At 42.8% G+C, this 22,356-nt stretch overlaps 2 protein-coding genes across 4 annotated transcripts; one reads left to right on the top strand and one right to left on the bottom strand.

Annotated features, from left to right (window-relative positions):
- Nucleotides 1-446: 446 nt before the first annotated feature.
- Nucleotides 447-12,765, top strand: supt3h (SPT3 homolog, SAGA and STAGA complex component). 3 transcript variants are annotated; one of them, XM_038967061.1, is made up of 12 exons: nucleotides 447-542; nucleotides 1,372-1,466; nucleotides 1,967-2,051; nucleotides 2,264-2,344; nucleotides 2,592-2,685; nucleotides 4,186-4,322; nucleotides 4,443-4,518; nucleotides 4,608-4,720; nucleotides 11,113-11,217; nucleotides 11,367-11,492; nucleotides 11,566-11,658; nucleotides 11,789-12,765. In XM_038967061.1, the coding sequence occupies exons 2-12, from the start codon at nucleotides 1,375-1,377 to the stop codon at nucleotides 11,828-11,830; spliced, it is 1,044 nt and encodes a 347-aa protein (XP_038822989.1). In that variant the 5' UTR covers nucleotides 447-542; nucleotides 1,372-1,374; the 3' UTR covers nucleotides 11,831-12,765. The 3 variants fall into 3 exon arrangements, with proteins under 3 accessions (XP_038822989.1, XP_038822988.1, XP_038822990.1); XM_038967060.1 differs by having other exon boundaries at nucleotides 2,258-2,344; XM_038967062.1 differs by lacking the exon at nucleotides 2,264-2,344.
- Nucleotides 12,644-22,034, bottom strand: LOC120023094 (cell division cycle 5-like protein). Its single transcript, XM_038967059.1, has 19 exons — nucleotides 21,838-22,034; nucleotides 21,335-21,438; nucleotides 20,983-21,144; nucleotides 20,763-20,890; nucleotides 20,007-20,106; nucleotides 19,228-19,354; nucleotides 19,054-19,145; nucleotides 18,776-18,920; nucleotides 18,444-18,638; nucleotides 18,152-18,300; nucleotides 17,447-17,615; nucleotides 17,177-17,341; nucleotides 17,005-17,085; nucleotides 16,756-16,890; nucleotides 16,572-16,676; nucleotides 14,032-14,229; nucleotides 13,864-13,926; nucleotides 13,576-13,725; nucleotides 12,644-13,478 (listed from the first exon to the last, which is right to left on the bottom strand). The coding sequence occupies exons 1-19, from the start codon at nucleotides 21,880-21,882 to the stop codon at nucleotides 13,371-13,373; spliced, it is 2,421 nt and encodes an 806-aa protein (XP_038822987.1). The 5' UTR covers nucleotides 21,883-22,034; the 3' UTR covers nucleotides 12,644-13,370.
- Between the last annotated feature and the right edge of the window lie 322 nt (nucleotides 22,035-22,356).

Raw genomic sequence — 22,356 nt, 5'->3', positions numbered from 1 at the left:
CTAGTAAATAACATTGTTGGGAGCATATAGAGTGTGCAACTTTCTTTCTTGTCATTCATACATAACTGTATTGTATACGTATTTAAGTATTGTTTAAAAAAAAGTAAAAAGAAGGGTTAAACAGCACACACACAGTCTCTCTCTCTCTCTCTCTCTCTCTCTCTCTCTCTCTCTCTCTCTCTCTCTCTCTCTCTCTCTCTCTCTCTCTCTCTCTCTCTCTCTCTCTCTCTCTCTCTCACACACACACACACACACACACACACACACACACACACACACACACACACACACACACACACACACACACACACACACACACACACGTCAGGCAGGACTTCGCACAACCTCCATAAAACAGGCCAAACTATTTTTGTCAGCTGCTGTCCACCAGGTGGCACAATTAGCCCGTGACAAAATCAACATTGCTGACGTCTTTCACTGTGCGACAAAACGTCAAAAGCAGCTTATCCAAGTGCAGCAGTGGTTTGTAAAGAAACCAATGACGAGGGACAAATAATATTCTACTAAATCGTTGAATCACGGTAAGATTGCATTATTCTAACACCTTCTAAAGACATTCAACTAGCCCACTTTACTATTTGCCGGTAACTTCAATTTGAGTGGTTCTGGCTGGGTTATGGGAGAAAGTGACAGACCTGTTTACTAGCTGGAGAATGGGAGTGTGTGTGCTTGCGTGTGTGCGTGCGCTATACATCCTCTCTCTCTGTCTGTCTACGGCCACAGGTTTGAATACAGGAACGAGTGTCCTACAGGATTCGCTCATGCAAACACTGAGAAAGGGGAGGTAGGGAGGGAGAGGAAGGCAGTGGTTAAGAGTTAAGCCAAGCAGCGAACAAAAACAGTCAAATCCATATTGTGACAATAGCAACAGCTGATTTGCCTGAGCTCAATTCTGGTTGAGTGACTCCATCCTGTTCTTTTGTTTACCGCAGACCACAGTGTGTGTGTGTGTGTGTGTGTGTGTGTGTGTGTGTGTGTGTGTGTGTGTGTGTGTGTGTGTGTGTGTGTGTGTGTGTGTGTGTGTGTGTGTGTGTGTTTGTAGACAGTGTGTTTTTGTGTATAGCTGTTTTTCGGTGCTACCAAATACATGTTTGTGTAACTGTGGTGTGTGTTTAGGCTACTAGTTCATAGAGAAACTGACTTGAAATATTACGACTGAGTCAACACACCCAACAACTTCAGTTAATAAACCGTATGTGCCGATGTAAATGTATTTTATAGAGTTGACATGTTTCCCTATGCAATGACTATGTAATAACGATTATATCTGTTCTACACAGTAGCCTATATTTCTATCATAAAGTGTTGTAATGTTGTCTTCCTGAACACGACCCTGGGGTGTGTGTGTAGGTGATGAGCAGCAGTCCCATGGCAGGCTCTTCCAGCTCAGCGAGGGACCGCCCACCCACACGGACCAGCTTCATCCCCGAAATACAGAGCATGATGTAACTACACACACTGAGTCAGATTGCCCCCAAAAAACACACACACACAGGTAGACATATGGATCTCACTTACCCCAGTAGAGGTTGTGTTGACTCGGGCTGAAAAGGCTGTTGGATGCCATGACAACAGTGTATCACAGAGTAACCAGCTAATTTCAGCAGTAGGTTGACCGTAGTGACGAAGGGTCGTTGTGTGGTCGGCTCCTGGTCTGCCACGCTAAGACGGTCTGCGTTGTGGTTCTGTGGTCCTGGAGCGGTGTGTGTGATGGCGTTCGGACCACAGCGTGGTCGCCATACTCCCTTGCTCCACCCTCATTCGACGAACCACATTGATCTGACTATGACATCACTGCCGTCACACACTCACAGACACTCAGGTGTTCAACCCAACCTTTGCATAGAGATACACCACATCCCTCAACCTCACCTACTAGAACAGAGCCTGCATCCTGTGTCTGTGTGTGTTTCTAACCCGTCTCGTGTGTGTGTGCGTGTTCTAGGTTTGCTCTGGGAGATGCTCGCAGACCCCTACATGAGACTGCTGCTCTGGTGGAGGACATTGTACACACCCAACTCATCAACCTGGTAACACACACACACACACATTTTAGTCCCTGTTCTCTCTCTGATACTGACAAACCTTTTCAACTACGAAACAGTAGCTCATATCACTCCTCTCTTCCCTTTGTGTGTGTGTGTGTGTGTGTGTGTGTGTGTGTGTGTGTGTGTGTGTGTGTGTGTGTGTGTGTGTGTGTGTGTGTGTGTGTGTGTGTGTGTGTGTGTGTGTAAAGCTACAGCAGGCGTGTGAGGGGGCGGTCCTTAGAGGGTCAAGGGTCATCTCAGCTGAGGACATCCTGTTCCTCATGAGGAGAGACAAGGTCCACACCAGCTATATACACACGTACACAATACACAGACACACCATACACAGACAAACCATACACTCACACTATTTTCTGCCTGCAATACCTGTAAAGTACTGATTTCATCTGACTGGCGTTAACTAGAAAACCGGAGGCCTGTAGTATTATTTTAGACTACATCATATTTTCTCTCTCCCATCACTTTCTTTTCCCCTTCTCTCTCCCATCACTTTCTCTTCATCTTCTCTCTCTCTCCCTACAGAAGAAGGTGAGGAGGTTGTTAAGGTATCTACAGTTCAGAGACTACAAGTCTAAAGTGCTGAAAACCATTGAAGATGAGGAACCACTGGAGTCAGGTACTTGACACAGTACATGTAAAGCAAAGAAAATCCCATGACTGAAACTTAAGTGGATCTCAGATCTATTGTCTGGGGTCAAGTTATCCTCCCCTTTCATGTAAAACGTTTGTGACCATCATACTTTTAAGGAAAGAGGATCATGTTGTATATGTATTAAACTGCACGTTTGACCAATTTCAGTCCCCTTTGCTTAGGAGGTCTGTGGTCCTCCCTGGAAAAATGTTATGTAGAAGGACTGAGAAGCTCAGTTCTGGTGACTTTTTAAAAGGACATTCTACTCTCAAATTAATGAAAATAAAATTATGCTGACACCATCTAAAATATAATTTCCACCTCCAGAAGTGGGCCCAAAAACATATTGGTAAAAATGTTGTTAAAATTATATTGGACCAGGCATATAGCCTATGCATGGCCTATATTATCAGATGTGCTATTAGCAATAAGCATTATCACCTGTAGCCCAACTGATGCAGCATAGTTGCTATAAAATGTACATAGGCTGAAGCATGGGGTTGGTCCATCTGCATTTACCCCATTGGACACTACATCCTGATTGCTATTATTAATTATTATTATTTTATTATAAATATATAAATAGTTATTTGTTTTTATTTACCCGAAAAATCGTATTTTTTTGTTTGTTTTTGTTACAAAGTATGGCATTTCCCTTTTTAAGACGACATTGCCCCTTTAAGAGCTCTGTTGCGCAGCTGCGCCTAAAACCAAGCTTGAAGCTGCATTTGTAAAAGAATGCCACACGCACAATAGAAGGAGTAGAGAAATAAACGTGGTAGCAATGTAGAACTATCTTTCTTTTTTCCTCTTTTTTTTTTTTAAGGCCAAAACTGCTTTAAAAAATATTTTTCCGCGATTGCATTAAGAATGGTTGTGCATTGACTGCTTGTCAGAATAATGTTACATGTTTCCCTTGAATGCGCCTCGAGATTAATATTTTTCTGGCAAAGAACACAACAATAAGCCAACTATGTAAACTATTCTTCTATGGGGTTGTCTGATTTTGTTTTAAAAACAACATTAAATGGCAAAAATAGTAGCACTGAAAAGTTTCATCCTGAGTGATAATGTATAGAATTATTTTGCCAGCAGCTACAGTAGGCCGGCTACACAACTCTGTCTGAGTTGAGCTCTGCTGTGGTGCACATTATAGACTATGTCATTCCCTTCATCTGAACATCAGAGTGTCATCAACAATCATGCATGTCAGTTCAGTGCACACAGCTTAACAGAGAAAATGTAATATTTGAGAACATATTTTGTAGAACACACTTGCTTCTGTCAGTCATTTCCAAACCAGCCCCATTTACTGATCTCAAAAAAGGACCTCTTCAGAATCCATATAATGGAAATCCGTCCCAGTGACGGGTAACTTTAACCCTGCCTGAAGACTTGTTAGCTTCCAGTACTCCCAGAGAGTGCCTAGACTTTAGCTTAGAGGGCTAACATTGTCCCCTCTATCTCTCACTCACACACTACTAGATAGGTGGGTTGTTGCCGGGAGTAACAAGCGCCAGCGGCTAGCAGGAGACTTCTTGTCCTGGGTGGACCAGACGGGAGAGTTCCTGTCCCTGTCTGACAACCAGGAAGTAGATGACGTCAAACTGGAACGACTGGAGGTCAGAACACACAGACAGACACACATACACAGTGTGTTAAAGTGGTATCTGGGTAGCAGCTCCCCTCAGTGATTATTAACTCCTCTCTCCACACTCTCTCATTACCTCTCCTCTCTGTAGAGGTTGGAAAGACAGACCAGAGGGATGGACAGTGCTCAGTACAGTGAGTTCTGTGAGAGTCGGCAGCTCAGCTTTGGTGAGTAACGCTTCTTCTCCCAACATTTAATCCCTGACTCAGTCTCTGATAGATGTTGTGTGTGTGTCTGTGTTTGTGTCTGTGTGTAGCTAAGAAGGCGTCTAAGTTCCGAGACTGGCTGGACTGCAGCAGTCTGGAGGTGAAGCCCAACACTGTTGCCATGGAGATCCTGTCCTATCTGGCTTATGAGACCACCGCTCAGGTATGTGTGTGTGTCTACCAGACCACTGCTAGTTAAAGAACTAAGTGTCCCACAATTTAAAAAAATACTGCGGACTTTACTGTAGTATTCACTGTAGTGGTTTTTAAGGCTGTAGTATTCACTGTAGTGTTTCTCTAGTATACTATAGTATTCAATGTCGTGTTTTTGCGGACATTAATGTAGTATACTGTAGAATTTAGTGTCATTTCTTTTACAGACGTGACTGTAATATATACTATCATATTCACTGTAGTGTTTATTTTGCGGACATGACTGTAGTATACCATAGTATTCACCTGTAGTGTTTTTGCAGACTTTACTGTAGTATTAACTGTAGTGTTTCTTTTGCAGACAACTGTAGTATACTAAAGTATTTACCCAGACTTTACTGTAGTATTCTTTGTAGTGTTTTTGCAGACATGACTGTTGTATACTATAATATTCACTGAAGTGTTCTGGCAGACATGATTTTAGTATACTATATGATTCACTGTAGAGTTTTTGTGGACTTTACTGTAGTATTCACTGTACTGTTTTTGCGGACCTGACTGTAGTATACTATAGTATTCATTGTAGGGTTTATGCGTAAATGACTGTAGTATAGAGGTCGACCGATTAATCGGAATGGCCGATTTAATTAGGGCCGATTTCAAGTTTTCATAACAATCGGAAATTGGTATTTTTTTTTTTTTACACCTTTATTTAATCTTTATTAAATCTGACTAGGCAAGTCAGTTAAGAACACATTCTTATTTTCAATGACGGCCTAGGAACAGTGGGTTAACTGCCTCGTTCAGGGACAGAACGGCAGATTTTTACCTTGTCAGCTCGGGGGATTCAATCTTGCAACCTTACAGTTAACTAGTCCAACGCTCTAACCACCTGATTACATTGCACTCCACGAGGAGCCTGCCTGTTACGCGAATGCAGTAGAAGCCAAGGTAAGTTGCTAGCTAGCATTAAACTTATCTTATAAAAAACAATCAATCAATCAATCAATCATAATCACTAGTTAACTACACATGGTTGATGATATTACTAGTTTATCTAACATGTCCTGCGTTGCATATAATCGATGCGGTGCGTATCGTTGCTCCAATGTGTACCTAACCATAAACATCAATGCCTTTCTTAAAATCAATACACAGAAGTATATATTTTTAAACCTGCATATTTAGCTAAGAGAAATCCAGGTTAGCAGGCAATATTAACTAGGTGAAATTGTGTCACTTCTCTTGCGTTCATTGCACGCAGAGTCAGGGTATATGCGACAGTTTGGGCCGCCTGGCTCGTTGCGAACTAATTTGCCAGAATTTTACGTAATTATGACATAACATTGAAGGTTGTGCAATGTAACAGGAATATTTAGACTTATGGATGCCACCCGTTAGATAAAATACGGAACGGTTCCGTATTTCACTGAAAGAATAAACGTCTTGTTTTCGAGATGATAGTTTCCGGATTCGACCATATTAATGACCTAAGGCTCGTATTTCTGTGTGTTATTATGTTATAACTAAGTCTATGATTTGAAAGAGCAGTCTGACTGAGCGGTGGTAGGCAGCAGCAGGCTCGTAAGCATTCACTCAAACAGCACTTGCCTGCGTTTTGCCAGAAGCTCTTCGCTGTGCTTCAAGCCTATCAACTCCTGAGATTAGGCTGGTGTAACCGATGTGAAATGGCTAGCTAGTTAGCGGGGTGCGCGTTAATAGCGTTTCAAACGTCACTCGCTCTGAGACTTGGAGTAGTTTTTCCCCTTGCTCTGCATGGGTAACGCTGCTTCGAGGGTGGCTGTTGTCGTTGTGTTCCTGGTTCGAGCCCAGGTAGGAGCGAGGAGAGGGATGGAAGCTATACTGTTACACTGGCAATACTAAAGTGCCTATAAGAACATCCAATAGTCAAAGGTTAATGAAATACAAATGGTATAGAGAGAAATAGTCCTATAATTCCTATAATAACTACAACCTAAAACTTCTTACCTGGGAATATTGAAGACTCATGTTAAAAGGAACCACCAGCGTTCATATGTTCTCATGTTCTGAGCAAGGAACTTAAACGTTAGCTTTCTTACATGGCACATATTGCACATTTACTTTCTTCTCCAACACTTTGTTTTTGCATTATTTAAACCAAATTGAACATGTTTCATTATTTATTTGAGGCTAAATAGATTTTATTGATGTATTATATTAAGTTAAAATAAGTGTTCATTCAGTATTGTTGTAATTGTCATTATTACAAATACATTTTAAAAATCGGCCGATTAATCGGTATCGGCTTTTTTTGGTCCTCCTCGGCGTTGAAAGATCATAATCGTTCGACCTCTACTGTAGTATACTGTAGTATTCACTGTAGTGTTTTTGCAGACTTTACTGAAGTATATAGTATTCACTGTAGTGTTTTTGCAGACATGATTATAGTATACTATATGATTCACTGTAGAGTTTTTGCTGACATAACTGTAGTATACTATAATATTCACTGCAGTGTTTTTGCGGACATGACTGTAGTATACTTTAGTATTCACTGTAGTGGTTCTTTTGCAGACAAAGTTGCAGTATACTATAATATTCACTGCAGTGTTTTTGCGGACATGACTGTAGTATACTATAGTATTCACTGTATTGTGTCTTTTGCGGACATAACTGTAGTATACTAAAGTATTCACTGTAGTGTTTTTGCAGACATGATTGTAGAACACTATATGATTCACTGTAGTGTTTTTGCGGATATTACTATAGTATTCACTGTAGTGTTGTTGCAGACATGACTTTAGAATACTATAGTATTCACTGTAGTGTTTGTGCGGACATGACTGTAATGTACTGTAGTATTTACTTGTGTTATTGCTGACTTTACTGCTGCATACTAGTATTCACTGTAATATTTTTGTGGACAAATCAAATCAAAGGTTATTGGTCCACAGCAAGTGGGGACAACAGACTGGGATAGGGAGAGATTGAATATGTCCGTAAACACTCCAGCCAGCTGGTCTGCACATGCCCTAAGGACGCAGTTTGGGATGCCGTCTGGGCCGGCAGCCTTGCGAGGTTTAACGAGAACGATAGCTCACACTCCTCGTTAGAGGCGGAGGCCCGCCTCTGCGGCTCTGTGTTTTCCTCAAAGCAGGCGAAATAGGTGTTTAGCTTGTCCGGGGGGAAGGTGTCAATGTCCACGACGTGGCTGGCTTTCCCTTTATAATCTGTGACTTTCTGGAGTCCCACAATGCCTTCAGAAAGTATTCACACCGCTTGACGTTTTCCACATTTTGTTGTGTCACTGGCCTAGACACAATATCTCATATTGTCAAAGTGGAACTATGTTTTTAGAAATTTTTACTAATGAATTAAAAAATGTAATCTGAAATGTCTTGAATCAATAAGTATTCAACCCCTTTGTTAAGGCAAACCTAAATAAGTTCAGGAGTAAAAATGTGCATGGACTGATCTGTAAGTGAATACTATAGTAAACTAGTCTTGTCCACAAAAACACTACAGTAAATACTACAGTATACTAGTCATTTCCGCAAAATCACTACAGTAAATACTACAATACTACACTGATGCCCGCAAAAACACATTGAATACTACAGTAAAGTCTGCAAAAACACTACAATGAACACTATAGTATATAAATATAGTAATACTACAATATTTAGACCTTAGTATGCTAAAGTATTTTTTAATGTGGGTTAGCTGTTAATGTGTAACATGTTTTAACTAGGATCACAATGGAAATAAATGTTCAACTTTCTTGTGTTATTCTCGACAAATTTCTAAATGCATTGTATCCATATTTGTGTTTGTATTGTGTTTTTAAATAGTCAAATAAAATCAATCAATCAAGGGATACTACAGTGTGGAGTATTCTACACTATACTACACATTTATATAATCTCAGCAAAAAATGAAACGTCCTCTCACTGTCAACTGCATTTATTTTCAGAAAATTTAACATGTGTAAATATTTCTATGAACATAACAAGATTCAACAACTGAGACATAAACTGAACAAGTTCCACAGACATGTGACTAACAGAAATGGAATAATGTGTCCCTGAACAAAGGGGGGGGTCAAAATCAAAAGTAACAGTCAGTATCTGGTGTGGCCACCAGCTGCATTAAATACTGCAGTGCATCTCTTCCTCATGCAAGTTCCCGGACATTTCTGGGGGGAATGGCCCTAGCCCTCACCCTCCGATCCAACAGGTCCCAGACGTGCTCAATGGGATTGATATCCGGGCTCTTCACTGGCCATGGCAGAACACTGACATTCCTGTCTTGCAGGAAATCACGCACAGAACGAGCAGTATGGCTGGTGGCATTGTCATGCTGGAGGGTCATGTCAGAATGAGCCTGCAGGAAGGGTACCACATGAGGGAGGAGGATGTCTTCTCTATAACGCACAGCATTGAGATTGCCTGCAATGACAACAAGCTCAGTCCGATGATGCTGTGACACCGCCCCAGACCATGACGGACCCTCCACCTCCAAATCGATCCCGCTCCAGAGTACAGGCCTCGGTGTAACACTCATTCCTTCGACGATACACGCAAATCCGACCATCACCCCTGGTGAGACAAAACCGTGACTCGTCAGTGAAGAGGACTTTTTGCCAGTCCTGTCTGGTCCAGCAACGGTGGGTTTGTGCCCATAGGCAACGTAGTTGCTGGTGATGTCTGGTGAGGACCTGCCTTACAACAGGCCTACCTCAGTCCAGCCTCTAAGCCTATTGCGGACAGTCTGAGCACTGATGGAGGGATTGTGCGTTCCTGGTGTAACTCTGGCAATTGTTGTTGCCATCCTGTACCTGTCCCGCAGGTGTGATGTTCGTGATGTTCCTATGCAGGTGTTGTTACACGTGGCCTGCCACTGCAAGGACGATCAGCTGTCCGTCCTGTCTCCCTGTAGCGCTGTCATAGGCGTCTCACAGTACAGACATGGCAATTTATTGCCCTGGCCACATCTGCAGTACCTCATGCCTCCTTGCAGCATGCCTAAGGCACGTTCACACAGATGAGCAGGGACCCTGTGCATCTTTCTTTTGGTGTTTTTCAGAGTCAGTAGAAAGGCCTCTTTAGTGTCCTAAGTTTTCATAACTGTGACCTTAATTGCCTACCTTCTGTAAGCTGTTAGTGTCTTAACGACCGTTCCACAGGTGCATGTTCATGAATTGTTTATGGTTCATTAAACAAGCAATGGGAAACAGTGTTTAAACACTTTACAATGAAGATCTGTGAAGTTATTCGGATTTTTACGAATTATCTTTGAAAGACAGGGTCCTGAAAAAGGGACGTTTCTTTTCTTTCCTGAGTTTACGAAGCACTACACGATCGAGGGGGAACCTCAGAGGAAATCCCTGCCATGAGGTCCCCAAGGACAGCACGTTAAAATAAAAACAAAGTTGACAAAGCTAACAGCTACCCGTAAACCTAGCTAGAAGTACAATTGATTAAAAAATCTAAAGTCAGCACTACTTGATCGAGGGATACTACAGTGTGATGTATATTATTCTACACAGTATACTACAAAATGCTATAGTAAGCACTACACGATCGAAGGTGTCAGAGAAAGCCCCTAAAAATTGTCAAGACTCCAGCCATCCAAGTCATAGACTGTTCTCTCTGCTACTGCACGGCAAGCAGTACTGGAGCACCAAGTCTAGGTCCAAAAGGCTCCTTAACAGCTTCTACCCCCAAGCCATAAGACTCCTGAACAGTTCATCAAAATGCTATTTGGACTATTTGCATTGACCCTCATTTGTACGCTGCTGCTACTCTCTGTTTATTATCTATGCATAGTCACTTTACCTCTACCTACATGTACATATTACCTCAATTACCTCGACTAACCTGTACCCCTGCACATTGACTTTGTACCGGTACCCCTTGTATATTGCCTCGTTATTGTTATTTTGTTACTTTTTTTACTTTATTTATTTTTTTTGTATATAGCCTTGTTATTGTGTTACTTTAGTTTATTTAGCAAATATTTTCTTATAAGCTCTTAACCAACAATGCAGAGTAAGTAAGCATTTCACGGTAAGGTCTAGAATTGTTGTATACAGTGTGTAGTAAAGTATTCAGTATAATACAGTATATATTTAGGGTAGGGACATATGTATAATACAAAATTTAAAGTCACCACTAAACGAGCGAGGGATACTAAAATGTGTAGTATAGTACAGTATACTAGAACATTCTATGGTAAGTACTACATGATCGAGAGATACTACAGTGTGGAGTATGCGATTCTACAGTATACTACAGTTTACTGCAGAATTCTATAGTAGGTACTATAGTGTTCTATAGTAAACTGTAGTATTTTTTTATTTGGGCTGTATTGTTGTTCTGTTTGGATTACAATATTCACTCCCTCTCTTTCTCTCTCTAGCTGGTAGATCTGTCTCTGTTAGTGAAACAGGATATGACTCCAAAGACAGACCCCTTCAGCCATGTTGTGTCTGCCAGCTTCATACACTACCACAGCAATACAGAGGTAAGTTAACACACACACTCCTCTGTTAGCCAGCTAACAGGAGTAGCAGCTAGCTAACTTGCTATTCCTACTGGCCGCTCATTTAAAACATGTTTTCTCCCTTCCACCTCTCTACCTTCCCCCTCTCTCTGTCGCTATCTCTCTCCCAGGTAAAGAGAGATCCAGAATCTCCAGAGACCACGCCCCCCTCCACTCCTGGCTCATCCCACTCCTCTAAGCCCTCAAATGGAGGCTTGGGATTGGACAGTAAGACCAGGCAAAGGAAACGCAAGAAGGTCTGTTAAAATAGTTATTTTGTTTGTGTTGCACAGCTTGTGTATACCGTGTGTTAAAGTGTGTGTGTTTCAGAGCTCAGCAGTGAGTGGTGTGGAGCCTCCCAGTGGAGCCATTCAGCCCTGCCACATCAGAGAGGCCATCAGACGCTACAGTTACAGACACACGGTACACTCATCTCCCTTTCATTCCTCTTCCCTCCCCAACTTCCTATATGCACTGTAGGACTGTCCTCTCACAAAACAAACTGGTTGGAAGTAATCAATATAACAAACATGGTCCCTCTCTCCTCTTCCAGAGTGCTAATAGGGGGAATGGGATGGCGTTCCTGGCCTGCTAAAGGCAGAAGAGAAATGGTTCGACAGGCTGTTTTTTTATGATTTGAGATTCTTACCATAAAGACAGACAGGAAGTTATCTATTTCTGTTGAAGCCCAGACAACTTCCTGTCATATGTCACTTACTCTGCGTTTACACAGGCAGCCCAATTCAGATATTTTTCAGATCTGGTTGGTTAGACCAATTAGTGAAAAAAATCTGAATTGGGCTGCCTTTGTAAATGCAGCCTTAGTGTCCGGTTCATTTTTTTTTTTTGGCCACATTCACTCACATTGATTATGCATCACTGGTTTATATAAAAAGTTGTCTTTAATAAAGCTATTTGATTAGACTGACTCAGTTATTCAACACCAACCACATTTCCATCCAGTTTTTATGCCATACTGAATAAAAATAATCTTCATGACAGCTGTGATGGAAATACGGTCTGTTACAATTTTATAAATGCCGACAGAATTTGTTCGTTCGACATGGTGGGATCTTTTTGTCAGTACAATGATTTATGCGAGATATGGTGGCAAATAATATTAAAACCATAACGAAGTCAACTTGGAGTCATGTGAACAACATGGTGTGTGGTCCTCCCACTATGACTTGGGAAACCATGCAGTTTATTAAGCTACAGCTGAAATAAGTTGTGAAAGTGCAGTGATCTTGATGCTCCATTCCAATAAATATTTAGGGTCTTATTCTGGTGACGTGATCGATGCTTGACTGCCGTTTCACAAATTAAAATATTCTCGTTCTTATCCACAACAATCTCATGTAGACTAGTGAGCTGTTGGCTAGAGCACACGTGTCAAGACCAGAGTAGGTACATTTGGTATTTTAATGCAACAGTTTGTGTGACAAAACTATCAGAGTTGAAAATGCAATGGAAACAGTAAAAAAATTCTGTACATGAAAACTTAAATAAAAAAAGTACATTGTGTGCACTGTCATCAAGCACTCTTTATCCGCAACAAGTCCATTTGGGGGAAGAATTTGCATGAAAATCTCACCAATTGGATGGAAAGCTAGCTTTCTGTCAATATGGCATCTTCCAACACATATGTGAACTGTAGGAAAACAGATTATCATCCAATAGCCCTGAAAACACTGCTAAGAACAAGTTTCTCTATACATTTCATAGGCCATGCTTTTTGAGGCACTTTGCTTTTACTGGTATTTCCAGAATTATCCACTAGGTTTGCTGCAGGTAGAAAATCCTAGGGGCAGACAAACACCACATACAGCAAACAGGTCTTAGGGAGAAATCAGATTTGTATTGATAATTTATTCCAATGAAAAGACACATTCACCAGAGGAAAGACCAACACTAGGCAACTACTGGGCATGCTCTAAGCAGTGGACCATGACATCAATATGACATGAAGAGGCAGAGCTCCAATAGATCATTCACTTGTAAATATGTTTACCTATCAACACACAATTAGACAGCGAGACGAGGGTCACTAAAACTTAACATGTTTTTATAATATGTGTTAGTGATTTGTGTGTGTGTATAGAAAGCATGTATGGGGTTTCTAGTAGGGGTGTGTGTTAATATTTAGCAGACAGCAGAGCTTCTTTCTCCAGCAGCAAGTCTCCATATCTCTGCTGAAGCTCCTTTTCTCTCTCCTGCTGTCTCTCCACGTCCTCCCTTAGAGCCTAAAGAGAAAATGAAGTCCAATAAACAGGCTGCTGATTGTGTGTGTAGATATCTGGTGTTTGTGTGATATGGCGGGGTGTGTGAAAGTATGTGTACCTCTTGTCTGCGGGGTATCGCTGTGTCTTCTTGTTTCTTCAGCTCAGTGAAGGTGTGGAGCTCCGTAGCTGCCTGCTCAACCTGCTCCCACAGTTCACCATGCTGCTTCAGTAGGCCTACAGCACGGGACTGGTACCCTCCTAGTAACACCTACACACATACAGACATATCCCTGCTAACACAGTTCTTCACCATGCTGCTTCAGTAGGTCTACAGCACAGCAATGGTACCGTCTAGAAACATTTTGAGAGACATACAGAAAGAGTATAGGTCAGTGTTTATAGTCACCTTGAGACGACGCTCCAGACGAGCAGCGCGACGGGCCTCACACGTCATGTGGCCTCGGTTGATCTAGGAATACACACATCATAAACATGTGGTATACATCATGAGTTACCTATGGCCCAGCAGCTTCTAGTGTAAAAAGGACATGATAGCGTGTGTATGTGGTCTCACCTCTAGTTTCTTCTCCAGGGAGTCTATGCGGTCCTTCTTGGAGGCCAGGTTGGCCCTGGTGTAGCGGCTCTGGGCGGAGAGGTACAGCACCTGGCCGTAACACTCCTCCCACACCTGGCTGTAGGCCTCCATGGACAGGTCCCCATGACCCATACCTGCCTTCACCACCTCCATCTCCTGGCTCAGCAACTCACTGGCCTGCGGGGAGGGGAGAAGTCACAAACACTATTATTTACACATCTCACACAAATGTCCACATTGCGTGGACAAAGTTACTCTACTCTGTAGGGATTTTATTTTATATAATATATATTTTTTAAACGTGTATCTGGATAGTCGAAAGGTCAATGCAATCCGGGGATGTCCCTACCCTAAACCCAACCTTAACCCTTACCATTTTAAATGTCAACTTCAATGGGGTAGGGATGGTCTCTAGGATCCCAGATAGCATGGACCATAGTGGAAATGCTATTAATTTTTACACTCTTGACCAATCAAAATGACCAAAAATGCACATGGCAGAGGTAAAATGCAGACAGACTGCTTTTCTCTGTAGTTTTGGCGAACAGCAACAGTGAAAGAAAATTATGATTTTAGAACAGATTCTGATCCAACAATGTTTTCTGGTGAGTATTTTGCATTGATCTCAGGTCTTGTAACTCTACCTACATGTACATATTACCTCAACTAACCGGTGCCCCCGCACATTGACTCTGTACCGGTACCCCCCTGTATATAGTTTGCTATTTTACTGCTGCTCTTAAGTTACTTGTTACTTTTATTTATTTTTCTTATCTGTATTTTTTAAAACTGCATTGTTGGTTAGGGACTCGTAAGTAAGCATTTCACTGTAAGGTCTACAACTGTTGTATTCAGCGCATGTGACTAATCAAATTTGATTTGTAGAAACTCCATTATGTGGACGCCTGTAATTGCCATTCGAAGTGGGAAAAACAGCACACTGATGTCTGGGCAGACTGGAGGGCCAAATGGGCAGCTGTAACTCAATGCACCATTATAAAACCTACATTGATAACAAAAATATAAACACAACATGTAAAGTGTTGGTCCAATGTTTCATGAGCTGAAATTAAACATCCCAGAAATGTTCCATACACACAAAAAGCTTTATTTCTCTCAAATTTGGTGCACAAATCAGTTTTCATCCCTGCTAGTGAGCATTTCTCTTTTGCCAAGACAGGTGTGGCATATGAAGAAGCTGATTAAGCATGATCATTACATAGCTGCACCTTATGCTGGGGACAATAAAAGGTCACTTTCACACAATGCCACAGATGTCTCAAGTTTTGAGGGACTGTGCAATTGGCATGCTGACTGCAGAAATGTACAACAGAGCTGTTGCCAGATAATTTCATGTTCATTTCTCTACCATAAGCTGCCTCCAACATCATTTTAGATAATTTGGCATCCGGCCTCACAACCGCAGACCACGTGTATGGCGCCGTGTGGGCAAGCGGTTTGCTGATGTCAACGTTGTGAACAGAGTGCCCCATGGTGGCGGTGAGGTTATGGTATGGGCAGGAATAAGCTACGAACAAAATTGCATTTTATCAATGGCAATTTGAATGCACAGCGATACCGTGACGAGATCCCGAGGCCCATTGTGGTGCCATTCTCCACCCCCCATCACCTCATGGTTCAGCATGATAATGCGTTGCTTCATGTCGCTAGGATTTTTATGCAATTGCTGGAAGCTGAAAATGCCCCAGTTCTTCCATGGCCTGCATTCTCACCAGACATGTCATCCACTGAGGATGTTTGGGATGCTCTGGATCGACAGCATGTTCCAGTTCCCGCCAATATCCAGCAACTCCATTGAAGAGGAGTGGGACAATATTCCACAGGCCACAATCAACAGCCTGATCAACTCTGTGAAGGAGAGTTGCATCACGCTGCATGAGGCAAATGGTGGTCACACCAGATACTGACCGGTTTTCTGAGTCACACCCCTACCTTTTTTCCCCTTAAGGTATCTGTGACTAACAGATGCATATCTGTATTCCCAGTCATGTGAAATCCATAGAGTCGGGGCCAAATTAATTTAGTTCAATTGACTGATTTCCTTACATGAAGAGTAACTCAGTAAAATCTTTGAAATTGTTGCATGTTGCATTTATATTTTTGTTCCGTATACATTCAAAAGATAGTGGTTTCATTATATTAAGAATTTCTAATGTCATGGTATATCCTTGTAGGTAACAATATCACAAGGATCATTTAAAATGTAATTTAGACAAAGCTTTGTCATTGTTTTTTTTAGGCCTTTTTAAAACAAATCTGAAAATGAACTCAAGTAAGCCAATACTAACGTCCGTTCGGATATTCGATTAACCGTACCCATCCCTAGTACTCCATCTAGACAGTGTCCATCTTTCCTATTCCTAGACAGTTTTCCTATTCATTTTAGGATTGAGGCATACTAAAACAAGACTAAAACACAGCAGATGGAGACCATGACATTGCAGGGGAAACAGGTTGGGAAACACTGGATAGTAGGGGTGTGTGTGTGTGTGTTTTACATGTGCCAGCTCCTCATTGCTGATTGGCTTGTAGGGGTGTCTGTCCAGGTGGGCGATGTGTTCTGCGTTGTTGGAGGTGGAGGCAGGCCCTCGTTGTTTGCTGCGCTGTGGTTGGATAAACAAAGTACTTTAGTTCTGCTCCAAACGCAGCCCTGTGTGTGTTTATGTATGTGTATACACCTACCTGTTGGTTGGCTGGTGGGTGGTGTAGACAGTCAAAGTGCAGCATAGTGATCATCTCCTTCTTGAGCATCTCCTCAGCCTGCTGCAGTTCTGACAGAGGATCTGTTCCCAACGGACGCAGGATAGACTCATTCACCTACACACACACACAATTCTGCATTAGTTTTGTCACTAATGCTGTAGCCGGGAAGGGGAGGTGATGCAGCACTTGAACTCTTGTGTGTGAGAGAGTCACACTGTGTGTGCTTACCTCTGATGGTCTGGGTAGAATCCTCTGTACAGCAGTGTGTCTCAGCTTCAGCTCTTTCTCCTGCTCTGCATCCCGGGCAGCCTGCAACACACACACAGTTACAAAAGGGGATAGTCAAGAGTAGAGCTTTATATGAGTTGTATGCATGTGGGTCTGTGTGACCGAGTGTTACCTGTTTGCGTAGCTCTATCTCTGAGGCATCCTCCATGTATCCAGTCTCCGTCTCCATTTCCTCCAGTTCAGTCTCTGCGTTTTCTGGTAGAACGATCTCAAAGTCGTTCTTGGGGATCGGCAGCGACATCAGACCCAGCTTCAGCTGCTCCCTCGACTCTCGTTGCTACGCACATACACACAAAATAAAGTTACACACACAGAAAATAACGTTATACATACACAAAAACAAATTCGAAACAGTAGCCATTTCAATAGTAGTTTGTGTTACCAGATGTCTAGCGTAGGCAGGGTCTGCTAGTTGTTCCTCAGTATTGATGTTGAGTTTGTCTCGTAGAGGGGTGCGCCCAGGGGTTACTCCAGGGGTCACAGTACCCGGTCCTTTAGGGGTTAACGCTCCCTGGGGGGTCATACCGCCCTCAGACCCTGGACCCGGGGTTCTACAACAGCAATAGTGTGTGCCACTAGTCAGTACAGAATTAGGTGTGTGGGAGAATGGATGGCATGTTAATTTATTTTACCAGGTAAATTGACTGAGAACACATTCTCATTTACAGCAACGACCTGGGGAATAGTTACAGGGGAGAGAAGGGGGGATGAATGAACCAATTGGAAGCTGGGGATGATTAGGTGGCCATGAAGATATGAGGGCTAGATTGGGAATTTAAACAGGACACCATGGTTAACAACCCGACTCTTGTGATAAGTGCCATGGAATCTTTAGTGACCACAGGGAGTCAGGACACCCGTTTAACGTCCCATCCAAAAGACGGCACCCTACACAAGGCAATGTCCCATATCACTGCCCTGGAGCATTGAAATATTATTTTTAGACCAGAGGAAAGAGTGCCTCCTACTGGCTCTCCAACATCCAGGGACCGACCAGGACCAACCCTGCTTAGCTTCAGCGGCAAGCCACCAGTGGGATGCAAGGTGGTATGCTGCTGGCGTGTGTGTGAATGGCTTGCGTGTGTACCTGAAAGGTGTGGTCAGTACAGTATTCGGTGTCTGTACTGCCTGTCTTTGGGGTGTGACTCCTGAGAAGTCACTCTGGTGGAGAGGAGTGTTCAGACCTCCTTTCAGAGGAGTGTCTACGTTAGTTAGAGCCATCAGGTTCTGGGCCTCCTGCAGAGAGAGAGAGATGTTGTCAGAGGTATTGTATTGGCATTCATTTGATGTTATGATTCACATTGAATGGTAATATGTACCGTGGACAGCTTTCTTCATATACCCTGAGACAGAGAAAAAGGGAGAGTGACTGTGTGTACCTGTAGTATCTTGTCCTGCGCAGCAGGGGTCTTGGGGGTGCGTAGCCCAGTTGCCATGGCGCTGTTGGAAAGGCTGTATTCTGACAGTAGGGCTGAGGAGGCGGAGTTAGTGATCCCAGATTCCTCAGCGGTCTGACGAGCCACTTCACTGGCCTGACCCAGCTTAACCACCTCCTCCAGCTCCGCATCAGAGATCTACACACGCCAGACAGCGTCAGCCAGACAACATCAGACACGCAGTCAAACTTCACTGGCCTGACAAACTTCACTACTTCCTGTAGCTATGCATCAGAGATGCGCACACACACACACACAGTCAGCGTTGTTGTTACCTGTGGTGCAGGCAGCACCAGTTTGCTGCGTTTCTTGGTGAACTCCGCTACTCCGCTGGTCTGGAGGATGGCTGATGGAAGATCACTTTCCTTCTTCTTCTTGATCTTCTGTCTATCCCTCTTCCTCTCCCTCTCCTCCTTCTCACTGAGGACACACAGTCAGGCACACACAGCTCTCTCCCCCTCACATTCAAACTGTCAAATTATCCCATCTATAAACGGCCCAATCAGATCATACTTGTGGCATTCGTCAAGTTGGGTGTGTGTGTGTGACTGACTTGCGTAGCTCTCCGTCCAGGTGTTGTTGTCGCAGGCGTTTGAAGTTTGGTTCCAGACCTTCGTAGAGCTCCATGCTGGTGTCATAGAAACCCTAGAATCATAATATAATAACACTTAGCCCCAATAATACACACCTCACACACACGTTGATGTATGTGTATGTAATGTGTTACCTGAGAAGGTTTCTTCTCAAAGGGAATCTCAGCATTGTAGTCCACTCCTCTCTTCTTCTTCCTCTTCTTCTGAGCGTCGATGCCTGCTGCCCTCAACTCCCTGCGCTTCTGTAGAGCAGCCAGTCGTCTGGGAGTGAGGAGAAAGAGAGGGCGTGTATGTTTGTCAGGGTTGAACGTTTTCTTGATTTGGTGGTAGGCATTGAGGGGATTCGATTAAGATGGACCGGGTTGCAACGGGCTATGAACATGCAAAACCGGTGATGGACACACGCCCTGCTCAAATTGAACAGTAATCTGCGCCACTCGGTCATGTTGTCAACAAGGCAGAATGATGCATTGTTCAGAAACATATATCTCTCTATATATAAATGTTTGAATTCTCAAACTAGTTTTCATTGGGAAGGCAAAATAGTTTTATCAAAATAAATCACTTTTGCATGTGAAAACAGAATCCTACTCATTACTCCACGTGCTTAACCTACATCACTTTTGTTTTGAGACAACGCTGCCATCAGCCAGAACGGGGCGCGTGGCTCACGCCTGGAGGCAGCCCAGTTCCAAAATGAATGCAATCACTTTTCACCCGGTGTAAACTACACCCACTAGGCACCAGGCCAGCTTAATCGAGTACCCTCACTATGAGAGCAAATTCAGAAATGTCTGTCTGAAAGTTATGCAGTTCACAAATGACAAATCCTGCATTTGTTGTATTTACATGACACAGCTCTTATTTGAAACACACATTTGTGCTGGTGTGTAAAAGGTGTGCCTGTATATACCTGGCCTCCTCCAGCTGTTTCTCTCTGGCCTTCCTCTTGGCTTTCTTGCCCTGAGTGTTGGCCAGACGAGCTCTGGCCTCGGACAGCATCTCCAGCTCATCTATACACACAAACAGAAACACACAGTCAGGAATAGCTGGTTTGGTCTTATTTATTTAATTTTAATAAACCATGCAAGTTGACTGAACAGCAACGAGCCGAAGAAGCATTGCACCAATTCTTCCTTTGGCCGCCTCTCCTTCCAGTTCTCTGCTGCCAATGACTGGAACGAACTGCACAAATCTCTGAAGCTGGAGACTCCTACCTCCCTCACTAACTTTAAGCACCAGCTGTCAGAGCAGCTCACAGATCACTGCACCTGTGCATAGCTCATCTGTAAATAGCCCATCCAATCTACCTCATCCCCATACTGTATTTATTTATCTTGCTCCTTTGCACCCCAGTATCTCAACTTGCACATTCATCTTCTGCACATCCTACCATTCCAGTGTTTAATTGCTATATTGTAATTACTTTGCCACCATGGCCTATTTATTGCCTTACCTCTCTTATCCTACCTCATTTGCACATGCTGTATATAGATTTTTCTACTGTATTATTGATTGTATGTTTGTTTGTCCCATGTGTAACTCTGTGTTGTTGTATGTGTCAAACTGCTTTGCTTTATCTTGGCCAGGTCGCAGTTGCAAATGAGAACTTGTTCTCAACTAGCCTACCTGGTTAAATAAAGGTTAAATAATAAATAAATAAACGTACCTTCGTCCATGTCCACAGGGTCAGGCCTAGCGGGCTTGGTTTCAGGGTTGGGGTCGATCTCTCCAGGCTTCAGTTTCCTGGGATCATCAGCTGTATCCTCCTCATTGTCCCTCTGGGCTGCTTTGTCTCTATACACATACACCAAGAAAATGCATAAGAACATGGACGCCAAGAGGTCTTCTCTGAACACAGAGAGAAAGTGTTTTTGCGTGGGTCTTACAGTAGAAACTCGTAGTGCTCCAGACACTGGGCAGCGGTGCGTCCTATGATAGGAGCAATGGTCCTCCACTGGGTGGGCATAAGCTTGGCCAGGTGGAGCAGCTTCTCCTCTTCTTCTCTGGACCACTCAGTTTTCTTAATGCTGGGATCCAGCCACTCATACCTACACACAAAAACAACACATTAGATACACAGAGAACTGTATCTACACACACTCACAGAAACCACTCAGTCTTATTTGGGGCTCAGCTTATCATGCATGCCACACACACCGGTTTTAACGTCAGAGAGAGAGAGAGAGAGAGAGAGAGAGAGAGAGAGAGAGAGAGAAAGAGACACACACACACACACACCAGCGGGCTTTGCACTGTTTGGCAGACTTGCGGTGCAGCAGGGAGGCAATACGAGACCACTGGTTCTTCCCATATTTCATCACCGCTGCCTTCAGTATCTCATCCTGGGAGAAAGAGGGAGGATGTAATATTTTATTGATTAATTAATTGTTCACTGATCCCCGAGGAAAATTCAGTTTAAACTGCAGACAACTATAATTTAAAGACGGCGTTAACTAGTAGATATTACTAGTTAGTTAATGTCAACTAGCTAACGTTACATTGAAGTTCAGCTAGTGAGCTATTACGACTAAGGTTAATGTTGTTAGCTAACTAGCTGACTAGCCAGCTAATGTTAGCTAAAGTGATGCAGTGAATTACATGCTGTCGAGTGGCTAATTCAGTGAATGCATTTACATGGTAGTTCATTAACCTGGAGTTGACTTAGTTAACTAAAAAAAAATGTATTTTAGTTGGAAGCTAGCAGCAGACGTAAGTTACTAGCGTTAGCTACGCCAATTTACCTCGGTGTTTCGCCATACACCCCCCTTGATCATGATACGCGGCATCTTGGCTGTTGTGTTGCTACCCTTCAGGTAGTAACTATAAACAAATAACCAGATACCACAATTTAAAACAATAATACGAAAAGTTGGACATAAAATTGAACAAGGATTTAAGAACGTGTGTTTTCAACATCGACAAAAAATCAATATGGCGACCACCGGAAGTGCGCAAAGTATAGTCAAAGACTTGTATAACTTAACCAAGATAGACCACTGCCCGTCGTTTCACATGCAAACAAATTAGTATTTTTTTTTTTTTTTTTAAACAAGTCAGTCAAACTAATTAAGAACAAATTAAGAACAAATTCTTATTTACAATGACGACCTACCTAAAGGGGGACGGGGGCTGGGATTAAAAATCAAAATACAGGACAAAACACATCATGACAAGAGACACCACAACACTACATATATCATATAATAAAATGTTCATGAAATCACAAGTCCAAGACACCAAATGAAAGATACACATCTTGT

Source organism: Salvelinus namaycush, chromosome 28, assembly GCF_016432855.1.
Source record: "Salvelinus namaycush isolate Seneca chromosome 28, SaNama_1.0, whole genome shotgun sequence".
In the NCBI taxonomy this organism is placed as follows: domain Eukaryota; kingdom Metazoa; phylum Chordata; class Actinopteri; order Salmoniformes; family Salmonidae; genus Salvelinus; species Salvelinus namaycush.
This window is presented reverse-complemented; position numbering and strand designations above follow the sequence as displayed.